This window comes from Rattus norvegicus, chromosome 8 (genome assembly GCF_021556685.1).
Source record: "Rattus norvegicus strain SHRSP/BbbUtx chromosome 8, alternate assembly SHRSP_T2T, whole genome shotgun sequence".
NCBI lineage: Eukaryota > Metazoa > Chordata > Mammalia > Rodentia > Muridae > Rattus > Rattus norvegicus.
In genome coordinates, this window is record NC_141541.1 from 118,872,211 (window position 1) to 118,892,603 (window position 20,393).

At 42.2% G+C, this 20,393-nt stretch overlaps 1 protein-coding gene across 51 annotated transcripts in view; it reads left to right on the forward strand.

Annotated features, from left to right (window-relative positions):
• Window positions 1-20,393, forward strand: part of Lrrfip2 (LRR binding FLII interacting protein 2) — a 102,704-nt gene that overhangs the window by 39,775 nt on the left and 42,536 nt on the right. For 9 of the 51 annotated variants that reach the window (XM_087561496.1, XM_087561508.1, XM_087561518.1 and 6 more), the window contains one exon: window positions 5,846-5,890. The exons of 12 other annotated variants lie outside the window; for them this stretch is intronic. In XM_087561496.1, the coding sequence (XP_087417622.1) occupies window positions 5,846-5,890 (45 nt within the window). Of the gene's footprint in view, window positions 1-102; window positions 154-5,685; window positions 5,755-5,845; window positions 5,891-8,768; window positions 8,838-11,723; window positions 11,766-13,426; window positions 13,493-14,667; window positions 14,743-16,323; window positions 16,375-16,453; window positions 16,499-17,130; window positions 17,179-17,483; window positions 17,541-19,656; window positions 19,825-20,189; window positions 20,259-20,393 lie in introns of those variants that run through there. 30 more of the 51 variants (XM_087561478.1, XM_087561482.1, XM_087561486.1 and 27 more) reach the window with 9 other exon arrangements.

Genomic DNA, 20,393 nt, shown 5'->3' on the forward strand with positions numbered 1-20,393 from the left:
ATTTTTGTCTAGGTTAAGTGTGTGTGACTGAGATTTTTTTTTTTTTTTTGAGAATGCAGTGAATTGAAAACCACTCAGCTCATAAAACTTTTGTGTTTATAGCCTTCTCATCATTCCTTTGACCGGAAATGGGGAGAGATTCACAAGTGGCTGGTAGGCCAGGACTGCCTGCCCTGCATGCTGATAACTGCTGAGCTAAGTGACACGGGAGCAGAGCAGTGACTAATGCTTGTGAGGCAGGCGGTCTGTCCTGTGTGGGCCTGAGGGGCACAGAGTAGCTGTTCTGTCTGGGTGCCGGAGTTCAGCATTTCCCTTGTGCTTAGTAGCCTCTCTTTCCACTCAGGAAAGTCCCAGAAGAAGAAAGGTTGGGTAAATGACTGGGTTTGCTTTTCCTCCCTCAATCCGTGCTTCCTCCTCTCATTCTCCATCTTTAAAAATGAACTCCACAGGCTTTCCATGGGAGATGATCAGGTCTTAGCTCATTGCCTTCTGAATTTTGTTCTTATTTCTTCTCTTAGCTCTTTGTCAAGTCCTCTACTCCCAGAGCAGACTTTTAGTTACAAAAGCAAATACCATGAGCCAGTAGGACGCTGGTTGGAACCATGAACATTTTTCAGGTTCAGTTATTTTCTAATGCAGGATTATTAATTTGATATGTGACTAGGCTTGGGAGGTGTGGTATATGAAGCCCCAAAATATCATGCAAATACTTGAAAGTGCCTTTTTATGGGAAATGTTGATGGGTAGATTATTCACCAGATTCAAAGAGAAGTTTCCCAGGGAGTTTGAGAACCATCGTCTCACACATCACTTTCCCAAACAAGTGGCTTGTAGAGCAGGCTGGTGAGGAGCTTCCAGTCCCGTAGGGTCCCCAGTCCCGTAGGGTCCCCAGTCCCATAGGGTCCGGAACCCTGTTGACCTTCGTGTTTAACACTTTCTCTCAGTCATTATGGTGATCAACTTAGACAACTGCAAAGTGCTTTGTCATCTAAATTGAGTGGCTCCTCCTGGCTCCTCGTGTGTGTGTTTGCTATTTTGGAGTGTGATGTTCGTTGTAACTGAAAGGAGTATAATTAATTTATCTAATACATTTTCTGCATGGGTCACATTGATGCATGAAGAGGATTTTGTTTGAATTAACAAAATCACTTAACTTTACATATAAATATTTTAATTTGTTGTTTTAATTATAAAATAGCTTAGCATTTTAGTAGCTTAGGTCAAACTAGAAAAATTAAATATAAACAAAAACATATATTAAAAATCTGATATTTCATTTTTCTGTTTAGGGCCTGTGAAGATAATCATTTAAAAGAAGCATTGATTTGTGTGTATCTTAACTAGTGAGACTTAGGAGTTTTTTGGATGGAGGCTTAAAGTGCAGTTGGTGATTGACCGGAGTCCTGACTGAGAGTTAGGACTGGGCGTACATAGAAGGCGGGGTTTGGTTCAGATGGGAGTGTGCATCTCACTCCACCCCTGCTGTCTCCTCCTCCATGTGGAGTCTCCCATTCCCTCTTACCACACTCCCACTCCCTTGTTTGTGAGTCCACATGGCTACATGATATTCTTGACATAAACTGTAAGCAGCTAATAAGCCACAAATAGGAGTATTGATAGGTGATTCTTTCCATGTTAAATATTTCCCTTGACTCTAACTTTTTGTGTGTGTCAGATTGTCTTGTTGGGATGTGAGTGGTGAGCATTAGAACAGGAAGCTCAGGAGTGCGGAAAGCTACTGTGTGTCAGCACCGGGCTGCAGCTTTCACTCACTTTACTACAGGGCCACTTGCCAGTTTATATATGGGCTTTTGTTGATTTTGGTCAACTTGAAACAATCTAGATGTACCTGGGAGGAAGGAATCATTACAACTAAAGAATTTCACCCATCAGATTGGGCTGTGAGGCACTTTCTTTTCTTTTTTTTTTTTTTCTTTTTTCTCTTTTCCCAGAGCTGGGGACCGAACCCAGGGCCTTGTGCTTGCTAGGCAAGCGCTCTACCACTGAGCTAAATCCCCAACCCGTGAGGCATTTTCTTAACTACTAACTCATGTAGAAAGGTCCAGCCTACTGTGGGTGGTGCTGTCCCTAGGTAATGGACTGGGCTGTATAAGAGAGCTAGCTGAGGATGCCAGAGGAGGCAGCATAGTAAGCAGTGTTCCGCAAGGGTCTCTGCTTCAGTTCCTGCCTCTAGGTTCCTGCCCTGACTTCCATCACTGATGAACTATAACCAGTAAGCCAAATAAATAAAACCTTTCTTCCCCTAACTTGGTTTTGGTCAGTGTTTTATCAATCATAGCAACAGGAAGCAAACTAGGACAAGAGAGGAGCAGGTAGAGAGAGGTTTAGTGACCAACACTGGCAGAGTCAGAGTCAGGATGTGAAGGAGGAAGGGAGGCCACCACTGGTGCAGAGGTGAAGCAGGTAAGAGGAGGGCCATGTCCTCTTGGGTTTCCATACAGCCCTGTGTAGCCAGCTGGCCATTTCTTTTTTTCTTTTTTTTCTTTTTTCTTTCTCCATCTTTATTAACTTGGGTATTTCTTATTTACATTTCGATTGTTATTCCCTTTCCCGGTTTCCAGTCCAACATCCCCCTAAACCCCTCCCCGTCCCCTTCTATATGGGTGTTCCCCTCCCCCTCCTCCCCCCATTATCTGCCCTCCCCCTCCTCCCCCCATTATCTGCCCTCCCCCTCCTCCCCCCATTATCCGCCCTCCCCCTCCTCCCCCCATTATCCGCCCTCCCCCTCCTCCCCCCATTATCTGCCCTCCCCCTCCTCCCCCCATTATCCGCCCTCCCCCTCCTCCCCCCATTATCTGCCCTCCCCCTCCTCCCCCCAGTATCTGCCCTCCCCCCAATAATCACGTTCACTGGGTGTTCCGTCTTGGCAGGACCAAGGTAAAGTTCTAGAAAGTTCTGCTTTGAAGTTTCCACTGGTACCCTTACTCTAGGCTATTCATTGCTACCTATGTGGTTGGAGCCCAGGGTCAGTCCATGTCTTTGGGTAGTGGCTTAGTCCCTGGCAGCTGGCCATTTCTTAGGATTCCGATTTCAGGTCGTATGCTTCAGTCAGCAGCCTTGTGTGTGGCTGGAAGAGTAAATACTGTTTCTAGGGCTTCCTAATTTGAAACTGAAGGAGCAACTCCAGTGCCAGCTTAGTAATATTTGTAGACAGAGAGGACAGCCAGGCTTGCTCTTGGGGCTGTGGTTTTCTTTTACTGAAACCTCTTCTCTTCACTTTCAGTGAACTTTTAAAAAGAGTGTTTTAATTTGATTAACCCAGTTTGAATATAACAAGGTAGTTCCAGAAAGTTCTGCTTTGAGGTTTTTGTACTTTATTAGTTCTTATAAGAAACCCAATTATCCCAGAAAACACCATTGCAGAGTCTCTTCTCCATCTGTATTTTACCATTACCAACACTGGCTTTTTCTCCATGACTTTAAAGTTTAGAATACTAGGACTGTACCAAGAGCAGGCGGAAGCTCTAATCCCTGAGCTCTATCTCCAGCCTGCTGTTTACTTTTTGAGACAAAGTCTAAATTGTCCTGGTGGAAGAAGTCTGTTGGTCCTGACTTTCCTCGTGTTGGTACTTAATTCGTCATTCATGAGAGTTGCCAGTCCTCAGCCAGGGAGGAAAGAACTCCCAAAAGTTTGGACTAAATATGTCTCTGTCATTTAAGGCATTGTCACATTGGGGTTGCTCAGCCCTACTAAGGCTACCCAGGATTATGACAGCAATTGTTTCTCATGGCTTCTCAAAGACGGAGGATCCTCTGCTTTGTATTTATAACCTTGGAAGACAGGTTGCTGGAATCTGTTTAATTGTTACCGGTGCTGTTACTTAAGGAAGAGCCACTGGGTGTTATTGTAGATCTGACCTTGACGGTGTGAAGAGGGCTGTTCCTCCATGGAAGACAGGCCCTGAGTTTGTTGTTTCTGTGTAATTGATGCTCTGGTGGATGTTGTGTTATGGTTCTGTTGTGTTTGTGATGTGCTGAGTCTGAGGATTTAAATGCTGGCCCAGCAATGTGCTCCTGTAGATACCTCCTTAGCCTTCTGTGAGGTCCTCAAGATGAGGGCTGTGTCCAGCAGATGTGTTTTCATTTGTTTGCTTTAGATACAGGGTCTTAACTACATAACCCTGCCTGGCCTGGAATCCACTTTGTAGACCAGGCTCATCTCAAACTTACAGAGATCTGCCCACCTCTACCTCCTAAATGCTGGGATCAAAGGCGTGTGTCATCATGTCTGGCTAGATGTGTTGTCTAAAAGGTTCTTCTATGGCTGGAGAGTTGGAAAGGAAAGGGAGTAAAGGGAAGTTTAGATATTCAGCCTAAATATTAGCTTGGTACCCCAAATGACACCAACGGGTATGTAAATTAATGTCCCTGTGCAGGTGCAGCACAAGGGCTTCTAATTCCTGTTACCACTTAGCACTCTGCTCTGCTGTGCTAATTCACATGTCTCCAAGACTTACGATTCTCTTACAAAAAGTTTAAATTGGGGATTCATGCCTAGAGATCACAACCCTGTCGGAAACGGGGTCACAAAATCATCATGCTGTCTTTAAACAGCATGTTGGACATGTTTTATCAATTGTAGCAGTATACATAGTGGGTGTCAAAAGATGAGTTTTAAAAAACAGTACCCAAAAACCGAGATGGAAGGGAAGGAGTAAACTGTGGCGTTCTGTTTGGATTACTATCTCTGCTTGGCAGTGGATAGCCAGAGATAGCCCCATCTGTTTTCGGCCCTGAGTGGTCTAGTTGATTGTTGTGGGTGCTGGAACATCGTTTCATCTTGGAAGATAGCATTGCTGTTGGAAGGTGAGCCCGCCTAGACTGGCTAGATGTAGTTTTTAGTCATAGTGCAAATTACTTCAACAATTTGGACACTAAAATTCTGAAAAATCAGAAATTCCTTATGGTCACAGGTATTCTGGGGCTAGCTGTTTGATACCATGTGAAGCTTTGCTGTTTTACTGCTGATGGCCGAGTGTGGAAATGTTAGAATTACGCACCAGTTGGTCAACTATAAAGTGTGGTCAGTCTCTTTATAAGCTGTATAAGGCGTGACTTAACTCTACCAGCTGTGAAACATTTATGTTATTTCTTCTGAGCAGTTTATCACATTGACAACACTGAGTGTATTTCCTTACTTCTTTTATTTTCCAGTTAGACTAGTGAGAGGATAGGGGGAAAATAAAACAAAGAAACCAACCAGAAAGTTTCCTCACAGTCAGCCCCAGGCTACAGCCTAAGCATTCTTCACGCAGCGTACATTCTTCTTAAAACACAGCTATGGCAGAGTGGACGTTCTTCTCCCATGTATAAGCCAACACTCACTCTGAAGAAGTAAACCTCTGTGCTTTCAGTTCTCTATCAACATCTCTTTGTAGAGTGATGTTCTGTGTTTTTATCTCCATGTGTTGAGCTCCCTGGGCCACCATTCACTAGCACGTGTTGAGACATATGCACACCTGCTGAAGTAATGTGTGTGTCCGCTTGCCACCCAGAGCAGCCATGCTTCCAACTCAGCTCTAAGCCGACGTTTTCTAGCCTGCTTGTCCTCAGAAGATGTCGCTGTGCTTTTGTCTGGCTGCTTTTGCTCCTTTGCTCTGACAACCACTTGCTCAGTGATTAATTATTAATTATTAATTACTGCTGTACTTTCTTCTTTCCCAGGAAGATTCAGAAAGGGCCCAGTATTCTCACCGATCTGGTTACCGATCTGGTTACCGCCGTTCTTACCTGGTTTGTAGTAACATGAACTGCCTATGGTGCTGTCACTCATTGGCTTTGTTCACTCACAAACCTGTAATATGTGTGCTTTTATTTTTATCAGGGAGTTGAGGATACATTGTCTCTTCGAAGCCTTGGCAGTCACAGGGTTGGTATTCTACGCTGCTTACACCGAATAGCAAAGCTTTTAACCTTGAGCTGCCTTCAGCATTAATGATTTTCTAAGCGATCTGACAATATCCATTTATACTTCTGCCTTTAACAGTAAGTGCAAAATGCTGGCACAGCTCTTCAGTGGAAAGAGATGCTTTCTCTCAAATTATTGCTAGAAGCGAATCAATTCTAAAATCGTAACTATTTTTATCTTAACATGGGTCTATTCTCAATTTCTAAAAAATTACCTTTGATTTTAAAAATATCACAAAATGGTATGGTTGGGTTTTATAAAATAACACCTGCTTTGTCCTAAGTTTTAGTTCTTTCTCTTTTCATATCCTAACTGACAATCTGTTGAATGAACAATAACTTTGGGGCCTGCCTGATTATTTAAAATTATAATTGCATGAAATTATTGACTTGAAGTGTTTTCTTGCCCTATGTGTAGGAATTATGCGTTGACGTTTCGGTTGACACTGCATAGTGTCCCAGCTCTTAGTGTGGATTGCTGTGAGTGAGTGCGGTTTGTCGCCTCAAGTCTGTGTGCTGTGCTACAAGTCCCCTTTTACTTCTTAAAGAATTGTGCCATAAGATGTGTTTTGCATTTTATGTTATTTGTTTTTTATCAGTAAAGTCATCTTTCATATTAAGGGGTGCATCTGTTTCAACTCTGATCCTCTTCTTAGCTTATATAAAAACAGCCTAGTTAAGCTATTCTAACACACCAGGTATTAACACATTTATATCTGTAAACACTCCATTACACTCTGATAATTGTTTTCTTCTGGTGGATGTAATCTATTGTGCTTTTAGAATAACTTTATACACTGGTTTTAAGCTATAACTGCTCTCTTTAGTTACAAATTTTAAAATTGTTTTAGAGTATTTTCAAGGTTTTAAATAAATCTAAGATTATCAGTGGCTTAAAGGTGGCATTATAAGTGGTCAAAGCTGGCTTAGCAGTCAAAAAGCACTTGCTGCCTTTGCAGAGGACCTGGGTTCAATTCTTAGCATCCACATGACTGCAGCTCACATTTATAACTCCAGATCCTAGGGCACCTGATGTCATCTTCTGGCCTCTGAAGGCACCAGGGACACACACTGTACACATATACTGTACACACAGGCAAAACACTCTTTCAATTTTTTTTATATGTATGAATGTGTGTGGTTTTTTTTAAGTAGAAAATATATGCATTTGTTGTATTTCAAGTTTTTTTTTCCTCTTTAAATTACTTTAAAAAAATTCCACCAAAGCCCACCAAAGTTACAAAGTTGAGAGTTGAGGACTATAAAATATTCCCCTCTTTCTTTTTGTGACTGGTGTCTTCCCTTTTGTATTGCTCGTAGTATGAACTTTCACACATTTTTTATTGAGCTGAGTAAATTTGCATATAATTTCTGGAAGCTGGATTAGGCTAGTCGATCTTTAAGTTTGACCTAAGTAGAGAACTTTAAGTCAAACCTCCAAAGAGGAGCAATCTGCAGTTGAACCGGTAAGGAACTACTCACCCGGAGGGTGTAAGCTGCAATTTGAATTCTGTTTTGTTTTTTTTAATGCTAACTGTATGTGTTTCCATGGGTAGAGGAAGACCCTTGCCTTTTTAAAGTTAGTGAATGAGGGCTGAAGATGTGACTTAGGTGGTGGAACTCTCAACTGGCTGTGCAGGGACATGGGCTTGATCTCCATCACTGGAAGGAGAGAACTGCGCTTGACCTTGAAAAGCTCTAAGTGAGGCTGTTCTCTCTAAATATGTGCATGTACATATGCAATATATTTTACACGTATACATTTTTACCAGATTAAGGCTGAATGCTCACCGATAAAGTAAATTATATTTCTTTTAAATGGTGTTCTTTGTTTTTGACCCCTCCGCTACGGAGCCCACTTCCAAGCGTTCCTCCTCCGAGCTGAGTCACACCCCCCGCCTTTGAGATCACCCCCCTGTTTGTTTTAATGAGATGGCATTAGGAGTCCAACCTAATGCCATTTTGTTGAGTTCCATTTGTTGTTTTGCTTTGGGGATTGGGTTCAGGGCATGTGGTGTGCCACTGAGTTGTCAGTAGCTCTGGCTTATTGGCTTTTAAAATGACCACCATTTCCATTAATCTGAACATGTCAGACAATTTCCATCCTGGGTAAAAATAAATGCTGTGGTCTGAAATGGTGACCTAAATATTCTTGTGGTTTACTATGTATATAATTTAGAGGTTTCATTGTTTCTCTACCTGTCTCTCTAAGTTTAAGAGTCATGTATTTAAAAGACTCATAATGTCTGCACGTTTACTTGGCTTTGAAATGGTAGCAGTACCTGGCTGTGGGTCAGGTGCACTTAATGGGTTTGTGCTGCATCTTGGGACTTTGAGCTTTCCCTTTGTCTGCTCAGAAACTTTTCTGTTGAAAGATACCCCTGACAGAAGCTCTGTGGGTTGAACATGCTATAGACATTGAGACTAAAGATGACAAGAACAAAGAAGCCCGAGACTGAGTCCTGCCTCGGGGAGGGGCTAGTAAGTCAGAGTCTTGGCCTGCGAAGTAGAACTGTCTATGCCTGCTTGTTACTGGGAGCAGATTGCTAATAACAGGGAGTTAGTAAGCCAGTTAGCTGCCTTACAAAACACTACAAAATGTTTGATTATTGTTTTGTGCACCGAATACAAGAAGACAGTGGTAGAAATCTCAAATTAGGACGTAGAGAGACCTTGGATCATAGGATAATCACGGTTCCTCATTCGTGGAGTTTTATTCTTTAGTTACTATTTATTTAGTCATATGTCTGCCTTTGACATAATTGTGAACTCAGTTTTTAAATTATTCTTTAAACTTGTCTTTTGTTATTTTAATACTACACTGTTTAATTTCACTGAAGAGTTCATCGAAGGATATTACTGGAACACACTGGAGCAGAGCCAGTACGCCCAAGAGGAGAGACATGATGGTGTGTAATTCTGAAATGTGTGGTCTTAGATTTTCATGCATTCTGTTGATTTTCTGTATTTTGGACATAGGAACAACAGGCATAACCTGGTAAAGCGTGAAAGTTTCTGCTTTGTTTCCTTGTGTAGACTTTAAAGCAAGTTTCTTGGAGAATTAAAACTTTTTCACCCTTTTAAATCTTGCTTTAGTGATAAAATGCTCGTACAGAAGCATCTTAGGGGAAGAGAGGGTTTATTTATTTCTTTTTTCTTTTTTCTTTTTTTCGGAGCTGGGGACTGAGCCCAGGGCCTTGGCGCTTGCTAGGCAAGTGCTCTACCACTGAGCCAAATCCCCAACCCCTGTTTTTTTTTAAATTAATTAATTTATTTATTTTTCGGAGCTGGGAACCGAACCCAGGGCCTTGGGCTTGCTAGGCAAGCGCTTTACCACTGAGCTAAATCCTCAACCCCAGGAGAGGGTTTATGTGGCCACATTTCCGGGTACAGTCCATCACTGAGAGAGGTCAGGGCAGAAACTCAAGCAACAGCTTGGAGCAAAACCGTGGGAGATGCTGCTGCTGGCTTGCTTACATGCTTAGCTAGCTTCTTCATAGTCTCACGCCTAGGGATGGCGCTGCCTACACTGGGCCCTCCTCCCACATCAGTTAATAAGATAACATCCCTCCCCTTCTACTTCCCCACCATGTTCCTACGGGCCATTGATCTAGGCAGTTTTCAATCAGGCCTTTCCTCTCAGATGACTATGGGCTATGTCAAGTTGACAAAGCTCTTTAGGAGAAATAGAGTACACTAGCATACATGGAAGTGTTTTATCCAGAGTCCTTAATATTCCCAATTTTTCTTCTTTTGATAAATAATTTTTAAGTGGCTACCAGCTGCCATTTATCAGATAAGCTCTGTGTGTGTGTGTGTGTGTGTGTGTGTGTGTGTGTGTGTGTGTGTCCAGTTGTTGATATCCACTTTATGAACTTCTCTGCTATATGTAGCCTGGAATTTTTAAAGCTAGCTGAATCCCACATTATACTTTGAAAAAAGGAAAAATTGGGATAATTTTTTTGATTCTACTTGTTAAAACACCCTGTCATCTACAGAGAGGGTGGAAAGGCAGGCTTACTGTTGGGGTCGGATAATTTATGTGTAAGAACATGCTCTTTAATACTGTATGTCTTGGTCATGGATTTTTTTCCTAAAGAAATATTTTAATAGGAAAAAGAAATAAAACTTTTATAGAGAAGGGATTTGATTTTCAGAGAAATGTCACAGCATTTTCAGTGAATTTATACCAGTGGTAAAATTGTACAACAGCCTTATATTAAGTGGAATACTTTTTTGAGGTTTCTGCTATATATGTTCTAAATGACTGTCTAAATAAATACAAATAGACAGGCCTTGTTATATTTGACTAGTATTTTAATATCTTACTAAAGTTAAATTGTATATTTTTATCTTCTAGACTATTTTAAGCTTTATAAAATTATGATTTCCAGCAGAAATATATTTTATTCCTTTATCTAGTCTATATATACAGATTCCTAGCTCTCTGTATGTATGTATCATTGAGAACACAGGTCAGAAAATTACTTATAAAACTTCTCTATCTATATGTAAGTATATTTTATGTGGTTGGTTGGTTTGTTTTTGAGATAAAGGTACACTGAGTGGCTTAGGCTGGCCTTGAACTCAGCCTCCTTATTGAGTGTTGGGATTACAGGTGTGTGCTGAGTCTTATGAAGTGATGTTAGCTCTTCTGTGCACAACATCCTGTGGGTTTTTTTTTTTTTTTCTCCTGCCAGTTAAACTCACTGAATTGATTTCAAGAGGGAATCAACTTAAATTTAGGAAAACACTACTGTGGGTCAAGGTTTTGAATATTATCTAATGCCCTAACTCAGTGTAAAAATGTAAAAGAAAGATATTTTTACAAAATAGTGTTTTTAAATGCTTTGTGATATATGTTTACCTTTAAGTAAGATTGTTTAAAAACTTGGGAGGATGCTGAAGAACCGTTGTTAGGAGACTAAATTCACACAGCTATGTTCTATTCCCTTTCTTTTAAAGGCTCCTACATGGGAATGTGGGTTTTCTGGTCTTGCTAGTTTTCTGTGACTTTTTGATTCGTATCTAATGTCAGTTGTTTGTCTACTGTGCATACCATATTTTGTTCTGGCCAAGCTTCTCATTTTGTTGAGCATCGTCATGAAGACATAAGATTTTAGGGTGTATGTCTCTAAGTAGGCTCAAAGAAATGCTCCTGCTCTGAGTCCAGGATTATTCTCTTGCAAGCTAGACTAGGTAGTGCTCCTCCTTGTGTGGCTGTCTGTCAAATGATGGCAAGCAGTGTTGGCAGCCACAGACATGAGGAGGAGAGCATCTTTGACCTCAGGATGTTTCTCCTTTACATTGAAAGCCTTCCTTGGGACGTGCTGTTCAGTCATATTCTAAGAGCGAGCCATCTTACCATTACTGCTTCAGAGTTTTGTTATAAAAATTTTGTTAGGGAAATAGAGACTGAGGTGTATCTCAGTGGCAAAAGTGCTTGCACAACATGCACAAGGCTCTAAGTTCAATCCCAAGTGAGGCCAAGAGGGGTGGGGAGCACAGTCTTCTAGATGTTTAGGATGACATCTGTCTCAAACTCCAGAGTAGATAGGGCTATGGGTGCAAATAACTGTGCCTGGCATAAAACAAAGTTTTAGTTATACGGACAGTTCAGGAACAGTTTCTACTGAATAAGTAAAGGTTACATCCAAATATAATAGCTTTTCTATTTAATAATCTTTTGCTTTTGAAGTAGGGCTGCTTTGGTTTTAATAATGACAAGGTTGCTTTTTCTCATATGTTCCTGACTGTGGTGATACAACCAACCTGCCTGCTTTTCTGAACTGCAGTATGATTCCATCAAGGACAGATCATCAAGAGTTTCATCATTAGTACGTAATGCATGCCTTTGTGTTAAGTGTGAGGTTTTACTTTCTAAACATCAGTTGTTGCTAATCATAGATTATGACTAACTTTCATGGTTTTGTTATGATCTTTTTGGGGAAGATATGTAACAAAACAAAAACCATTGTTTCTGCAATTGTGCCACAATCTGTTACTGGAACGATAGCTTTCCCCAGAGACTTCAGGATCAGGACTGGGAGCATCGCCCAGTGGTCAGTGCTGTTTGTTTATCATTGTAAGACTGTAGGTTTGCTTCCCAGTACTACAAACCCAACCGAACCAAACCAGACCAAACCAAATTAAAGCAAACCCAACCAAACCAGACCAGACCAAACCAGACCAAACCAGACCCAACCAGACCAAACCAGACCCAACCAGACCAGACCAGACCCAACCAGACCAGACCAGACCAGACCAGACCAGACCAGACCAGACCAGACCAAACCAAATCGCCTCGAATGATTGAAATATTTAATGTAAGAGCCAAGATCCCTGAATGTTGCTAAGGTCTGTTGTAGTTCAGCTGTCTTTGAGAGAAGACCTGGCACCCTGTGCTTACCTGCTGCACAGGAAGATTGGTTTGCTTATTTTTTTAACTTCATGCTTATTTATTTTACCTGTGTATGTGTGTCACATGGCATATATGTGGAGGTCACAGGGCAATTTGTTGCAGCTGGTTCTTTTAGCTTGCCCAAGTTTCTGGACTACCTAGTTTTCACTTAGAATGTTCATAGTGAAGTATAAAAGAACACTCACAATAAGAAAATGCATTTATCCTTATGGCTGAGGATCTGACTCAATGTGAAGTAGCTGCCCTTGGGTGTCTAGGTACTTGCAATGGCACAGTCTCACTACATAGGTTGAGCTTATTGTCTGCTGGTTGTCTGTTAGTAACAGGACTGTCCTTTGTCCCCCCAGGAAAAGTGAGATATATATCTATATCTAAAACCATCTTTTCAAAGTACTTTGTGTAAGCTTCAGAACATATATTTAGACATTGCTCTTCTTAGCATATACCATTGATCTGCTAACTTGGTCTAAGTGTGCAGTCTAAGGGCTAAGAGTGCTTACTGCTTTTCAGTTCTCAGAATCTATGTTGGCTGGCTCACAACCACTATAACCCAAGTTCTAGGGACCCATGCTCTCTTTGGCATGTGCACACATGTGGCATATACACATAAACTGAATCCAGAAGAAGAATGCTGTCTCCAGCAGTGCCTCCATGATGTTTTTTTTTTTTTAAGTTCATCTACAGCTTTGCTTTTACTTTAGATAAGATGACTGTAGCAGTGGATTCTCGCCACATGCAGCATTCTCAAGGCAAGGAAGTGGGGGGATGAAACTCAAGTAAGGTGCAGTGAAGGTCTCCACAGACATCCCTCTGATTCTGTGTCCTAATAGGTTTCCTTTAGCTGCCCAGACACCAGGTTAGATAGTGGTGTGCGTAAGGAGAGGTCAGAGAGAATGACGTGCTTGAGGCCACATGCATCAGCCTTCCAAGTTCAGTGAGTCCGCTACTCACAGACAAGAAGTAGATTGCGTGTGTACTGCTCTGTATCATAGGACTTTTGCTGTTACTTTATGATGAGTTTCATTCTTAAAATTTCACTATATGATCTCTAAAGTTAACTTCAATATGTATTTCCAGAGTCGTTCTTACAGTCACACCCTTGGGATGAAGAAGCGACCCTCTGGTTCTCATAAAGACCCACTGGTTAGTTCTGCTTCCGAAGGCTGATCTAGTTGTGGCATTATGGATAGCACCGAATTATGAGTAGGTTTCCTTCCCAGAGTCTGTTCGTAGGAGCCTGGACTATACTTCCTGGTAGAAACAGTGGTGTGTGTAATAGACCCTTTCACCCGTGTGTTTACACCGCAGAACAAATAGGCTTTCCATTTCAGTCACTTGACCAAGTGTTTCTGTAGAGAGCAAATGCTACAGAATCGAGGTGCTTGGAACACCTCTTTCTCCTTCTTGTGGCATTGGCAGAAGTGTAGTCTCCAGCTTCCTGCCAGTTCTGGGATTCCATGGGAGCCTCGGGAGCATGTAGCTGAAGGGGAGGGGGGGGGAATGTAGCTGAAGGGGAGAGGGGGGTGTACCTGAAGGAGAGAGGGAGGGAATGTAGCTGAAGGGGAGAGGAGGGGAATGTAGCTGAAGGGGAGAGGGGGGGGAATGTAGCTGAAGGGGAGAGGGGGGAATGTGGCTGAAGGGGAGGGGGGGAATGTAGCTGAAGGGGAGAGGGGGGGAATGTGGCTGAAGGGGAGGGGGGGATGTAGCTGAAGGGGAGAGCTGGGGGGGGATGTAGCTGAAAACAGATTAGAGAGGCCTTGGAGGATGGGGCACTCCACTCTTGTGGCCAGAGCAGAGGAGCTGAGGTGCCTGGTTGAGCTGTGAGTGGCAGAGATGGCAGAAGACAGGGCTCAGAGGGTGTGGGGCAGGGGCAGGCCCTTGAGTAGTGTCAGCAGTAGAGAAGGGAGGTTGTAGTCAGGGACGCCATACATGCGCTTAGCCTCTACCAAGAAGGGCTTTCTGCACCCCGGTAGTTTATAAAAGTGGTGATTAGACGGCAGCCCTAGGTCCTTCAGGCTCTTTCCTACAGAGCGATTTGCGTTTCATTTTTATTTGAAGCTGTATTGTCTGATCTTTAAATAGTAATAATTAGGGAAGACTTTGTTTGAAGTTGTTGACCTTTAATGCCCATCCTTTCTAAGAAATTTTAAACCATTGCTGTTTGCCCTGTCTTTGCTGTGACCCATTGCTCTCCTTGCTCTGGGGGGAAAGGAACCTGTACAGTACAAGATTTTGCCTATGTGTTCAAAGTTTGTCTTGGTTGTGGTTGCATCAAAAACATGGATCCTAAGAAAACTATTAAATTTTGCTTTTTGCAGAGTGGCCTCTACTTTGACCAGAGAAACTATAGCAGTCTTAGACATAGCAAACCTGCCTCTACCTACTATTTCCGGGTTTGTCTGAAGATTTTTGTTCTCATGTATCTTAATACATCTCTAACCCCCATTTTGCATCCTTACTATTTGTAACTAATCCCTGAATGGTTTGGATATATGCCAGTTTTGGTATTGAGTCATATATAATCTTCCTGAGTGTGTCTTTGGAGAGAGCTGTTAAATTACCATGCTTGAAAGGAAAAATTTCAAACCGGAAAAGGTTTAGTGAACATCACCTTCTTACCGCTAAGGTTCTATAGGTCATTTCCTTAGCCATAGCATTCCCTGCATGTTAGGGTTTTGTGTTTGTAGGCAGAGGCTCACTGTCTACGTAGCCCGAGCTCAAACTCAAGCTCTCAGTGGTTGGCAGTAAGGTGGGACCACCATGTCCAGCTTCTGTGCAGTCTTTTGATTGGTTGCAGAGTAAACAATAGGCATCAATACCCTCACTGCTAGGTACACTTTTAAAAAGTTTACATGCAAGAATATAAGCTACACATATGATGGCCATGAGGCGGATGTTATGATTTGTTAGAATATTAATGGAATGTTAGAATACCATTTTTCTTTTTTGTCTGTTTTGTGTTTTTGCTTGTTTTGTTTTGTTTTGTTGGATTTTGGTGTGTCTCTGTAGCCAAAGCTTGGTCATCCTGCCTCAGCTACCCACATCACCGCAGGCAGGTAGAAACTTTTTTTTTTTCAAGACATTTAACTTTTCTTTTTTTATAGTTTTTCACAACAAAGATTCTCTGTGTAGCCCTGGCTGCCCTGGAACTCATTCTGTAGACCAGGGTGGCCTTGAATCAAAGATCTGCCTAACTCTGCCTCTCAAGTGCTGGGATTAAAGGCTGTGCCAAAACTGCCTGGCATTTAACATTGAAAGCGTGCTTTAACGTGATGCCTAGTGCAGTGAAAAGTATTGAGGAATGGGGGCAAATCTGTATGATATTATAATTCATTTGTACATGCAAGGCTCTCGATTCAATTTTGAGCACTGAAAATGCTATCAACTTAAAAATTTGCCTGCACACATAGTGTCACTATTCTTGTTTGTCGAGGTTTAGGAGAAAAGACCTGAAAATTGTGTCTTAAGTGACAGCAGGGAGAGACGTAATTTCTTTATAAAGAGTGATTTTAGTGAATGGACTCAGCTGGCCAGTGCGGCTTCTCTGGTTAACTGTCATGCTGTGTCCACTGTGAGTCTGTCACAAAAGCATTAATAGGGCCCCAGGAGCTACTGGTGACTGCTCTGAGAGCACAGTTTGATGCACTCCCAGTGCTGGGGGCCCCTTTCTTCAGTGCATGGCTGGGTCCTCGTCTCTTACCCTGCCAATAATTTTATAATAGAAAGGTTATAGACATATTGATGGACAATCCTTGGAGGTGATTTTCTTTCGTACCTTTAACAGTTAGCATTCAGAAAGTTCTTAGTGACTTTTTTCTTATTTCATATGTTTTTATACTACTTTGACTTGCTTTGGACTGGCTAGTGACTTATGGAATCAAAAATCATAACTTGAAGTCTTCTGCTTGCATGACGGTGAGTGCCTGCTCCTGCCTTTGTTGTTGCTTATTCCTGTTGTTCTGCCTCTCTTGCAGTCTTCTTCTCTGTGTAGTGAGCCGATGGGGACATCCAAGAGTCAGAGCAGGGTCAGTACTCTCCAAGGACGCGTGGCTGTCACAGCTCCCCTCGCCTTGCTTTAGGTCTGACTAGTGCACTTTTCCATAGGCTTCCCCTACTGTAACTTCTGGTCTGCTGAGAAGTTCCAGTCTGGTTTGTACCTCCTCCTTCCAGTGTGCTCTGCTCTGCAGTAGGGCCACTGTTGGCTGCTGAGCTGTGTGGCCTTCCTCCACGTGCCCTGCAGTCTACGCTGCCTGTGCTTAGGATGCAAAACCTGATGAGCATGAAAAATAATCCTGTTCTTTGGCACTGTAGAAATGGACGACATCTGGTGGCTCACATTTAGAATCTGTTTCCTCCTAGGAAACAGGCTCTTTTGGGCATAGTTTTCTTTGGCTGCGGTTATGACCCTCTGCTATGGCAGTCAAAAATCTATTAAGCAGGTTGAACTAAAACATAACCAATAGCTTTGTGTGACATGTCAGTTGTTGGGGCTTCTGCCTTTTGTTGTTCTGTGACCAGTTTCAGACTGGAGCCCCAGGAGTGCTTATACCTGTTTGCTTCCTCATGTTATAACACGAGGGCGAAAGAAAATACTGCGGTGTGTTTTCTAACCAACTATATTGATGAGGCTATAATGAAACTGATACAATGAACCATGTATGTAAGTGAGTATAACACACTATCTCTTAACACTTTTTAAATTATGAAGTTCCGAAATACTGAAGCTATTTTTAAAACAACTCCAGTGCTGAACAGATAAGTAATATTCTTTTGTTCTTCAGGCGTCATTGCATGGTGGTGGATTATATAACCCTTACGGTTCGCGAACTGTAAGTCTAAATGAGGAGAGGGGGAGGGATATAGGAAGGACAGGTCCTATATTACAAGTCACGACCCATTCACTCAGCCAGTTATGAGAAGGTGACTAACTAGAAGTTCTGAGTTAACATCTGAGGAGAGTCTATAGAGAAACTGGGGCATTTCCTCCCAATGTAGTGTGGGTGTGAGGTGGGTGTCAGACCAAGGAAAGCAGCTATTTTCACCTTGGGCATCAACTGTTAAGGGTAGGGTTACTGTACTCGAGCAGAGGAACTGAGCTGACCTTGTAAAGTTTTTCTTCTTGGAAACTTCACAGCCGTCCGAATACAGTTACTGCTCATCCAGAGCAAGTTCCTCCAGAAGCAGTCCTGTGGTGAGCTCGTGTCTCTCTCCGCATGCTCTGCAGTCACACGCTGGGATGGAGTGATGTGTTTCACCATCTTGTGCATGGATTGTGTGCTCCCAAGTCCATACAAATCAAGTACTAACATGCTAACTGACTGTTTTTGTGTGGACCCAAGTAATTGCTTAACTGAGTCTAGAGCTGAGGCATTGAGTAGCCTTGAAGCTTTCGTACTGCTTCATGAGAACACATTGTCTTTCAAGTAGTGCTGTTCCTGTTGGCTGTGCTGCTCTGGCCTTCCTGCATATGTCCCTCTGCTGCCATCTACGTCATCACTAAGCCCTCTGGCTGGGAAGTGGTGCGAGAGGGGAAACAACCAACTCTTAAACTCATTATGGACAACAACTTGCTCTTTCTGGAATGTTAGTTTGTTTTGTAGTTTATGAGTAAGTAATGTTAGTCCAGAGTAACACGGAACCTGTGCACATGTGTACTTTCAGAGACGTTTTTGAGACGTATGAGTGCTTTTCACTTTGACAACAAATGGCTTCCTTTCCAGTGTGTGTTACTCCTCTCTGCTTCTTAAAGCATGCTGTGTCAGTGCACACAGATTCATAGCATCCTTATTTTGACATTTTTTTAACAGTAAGTTACACCCCTTTTCAATTATTACCACTTTGAGATAGTTACATATTATCAAATCTTTTTAATGTCAGTGTACTGTGCCAGAAAGGCATAGATATTATTCTAAAATCATTTTAGTATTGATGGTCATTTAGATGGTCAGACATTATCTGTGTGTACACATGAGCTGTGCATTCACATACAGAGGTCAGAGGTCAGTGTCAGGTGTCTTTGTTTAGATGGAGTCTCACTGAACCTGGAGATCACTGTTTTGGCTAGACTGGATGGCTAGTGAGCCAGAGAGCCACTGTACCCAGTGCACATAGTTCACCTTGGCTTTGACATGGATTCTGGGAATCTAAGTGAAGGCCCCCATGCTTATAGAGCAGACACTTTACCTATTGAGCCGTCTCCCCAGCCCTGTGATGAACACACACTCTTTAACTTTCTCTCCCTTGTACATGCACACATTTGCAGAAACACAGAGTATATACGTACATGAGTATTTCAGGAAGACAAATTGTTTATCAGGAAATAATAGGAATTTAAGAGCATATGCATTGTTTAAAAATATTTTTGTCTTATGCATATAAATGTTTTGCCTTACACATATGTGTGTGTACTATGTGCATGTCTGTGCCCTTGGAAGCTGGAACTGTACTTACAGGAGGTTATGAGCTACCATGTGGCTGTTGGGAATCAAACCCTGGTCCCTTACAAGAGCAGGGAGTGATCTTAAGTGTGGCGCCATCTCTCAGCCCTTGTACTCTAAGGTGGGTTCTTTCTGTGTAGCTCTGGGTGGTCTGTAGCTCAGTATGTAGACTAAACAGGCCTCAAGCTCAGGGGTCCACTGGCTTCTGCCTCCCTAGTGCTGGGATTAAAGGTGCTGGCCACCAGGCTTAGAGCATATCTGCTTTCATTTTGGTATCTATGTCCATATATTGACAACTAAAAAGGACTATACTAATTTACAATCCCCAAACAAATGATAACTTTAGGTATACTGTATTGTTATTCTTACAGATTATCCCAAATTGGAGAAATTATTATTAATAATCATTAGGATTACTTTATAGCAGGTAAAATATGAATATTCTGGGCTTTCTTTCATGTTTATGTTTATAGTTATGGTCATCTGAGTTGCAGATCTCAGAGTTCCACTCCTATATGTAATGAAAACTAACATGTGTGTTTAGGGGATACAGGCTTTTTCACAAAAGATGGACATTTTCTTTTAACCCACTGTATCCTCAAATTCTACTTGACAGTTTTCAGACCTGGTGATATTTTTAATAGGCCAAATATAGCCTCCCCGGCATACTTTTTTTTTTCTTTTTTCTTTTCCCAGAGCTGAGGACCGAACCCAGGGCCTTGCGCTCTATCACTGAGCTAAATCCCCAACCTCCCCTGGCATAGTTTTTTGATAGCACACTTTAAAATTAGTGTGGCTCCTGTTCTTGTGAGCTGGCTAGATTCTAGTTCATTTGCCATTTAGGTTCAGAATTTCTGCCATAGTGATGCCAGAATGGCATCTTAATGACATCAGAATGGAGACAGGAGACTTACTTGTACCAAAGATGAGTTCTCCAATGCAGTGGGAAGAACACAGCCCTGTGAAGGGGATAACCGGCACTGCTAGCTGCATAGGAATGAGAGCCAGGAAATGAGTCACTGCCTCAGAGCTTTGCTGGTAGGAACCTCTTTGACATATGTTATTTTGTTTTAAAACATCATTTTTTTCTTTCCCAAATTGAAATCTTAAGTGTATTTATTGACCTCTTACGGGTCCACACAGATCTGCAAGTCTTCTCTAGCTGGTCTTGTCTGGTTTACTCATACCCTCACCATCATTAAACTTAGATAAAAGATAGAGTTTTACTCTATTTGCTGTGCTTTTGGGAAGTATTTTTGTTTAAGGATAGCAGCTTATCTCTTTAATGCTGCACCCCGGCCCATGCCGACTGCTCATGGAGAGTGGCCTTTTGAACTGCCTGTCCCAGTGTGTTCACAATCAGTGAGACCCGCGGAGAACTGAATTTGCTTTACTTTCTGTAGCCCTTCGATGATGACACCGCAAGCATTGTGTCTTCTGATCGTGCCAGTCGTGGGCGAAGGGAGAGTTTGGTGAGCATGGTCTGCATGCAAACAAACAGCTTTTACATCACAACAGTGTACGGCTATGTGATTTGCTGCCAAGTAAAATATGCATTTGACAAAGAGAGCATTTTCCTTACATACAGCTTATGGGGCCAGCTTGCT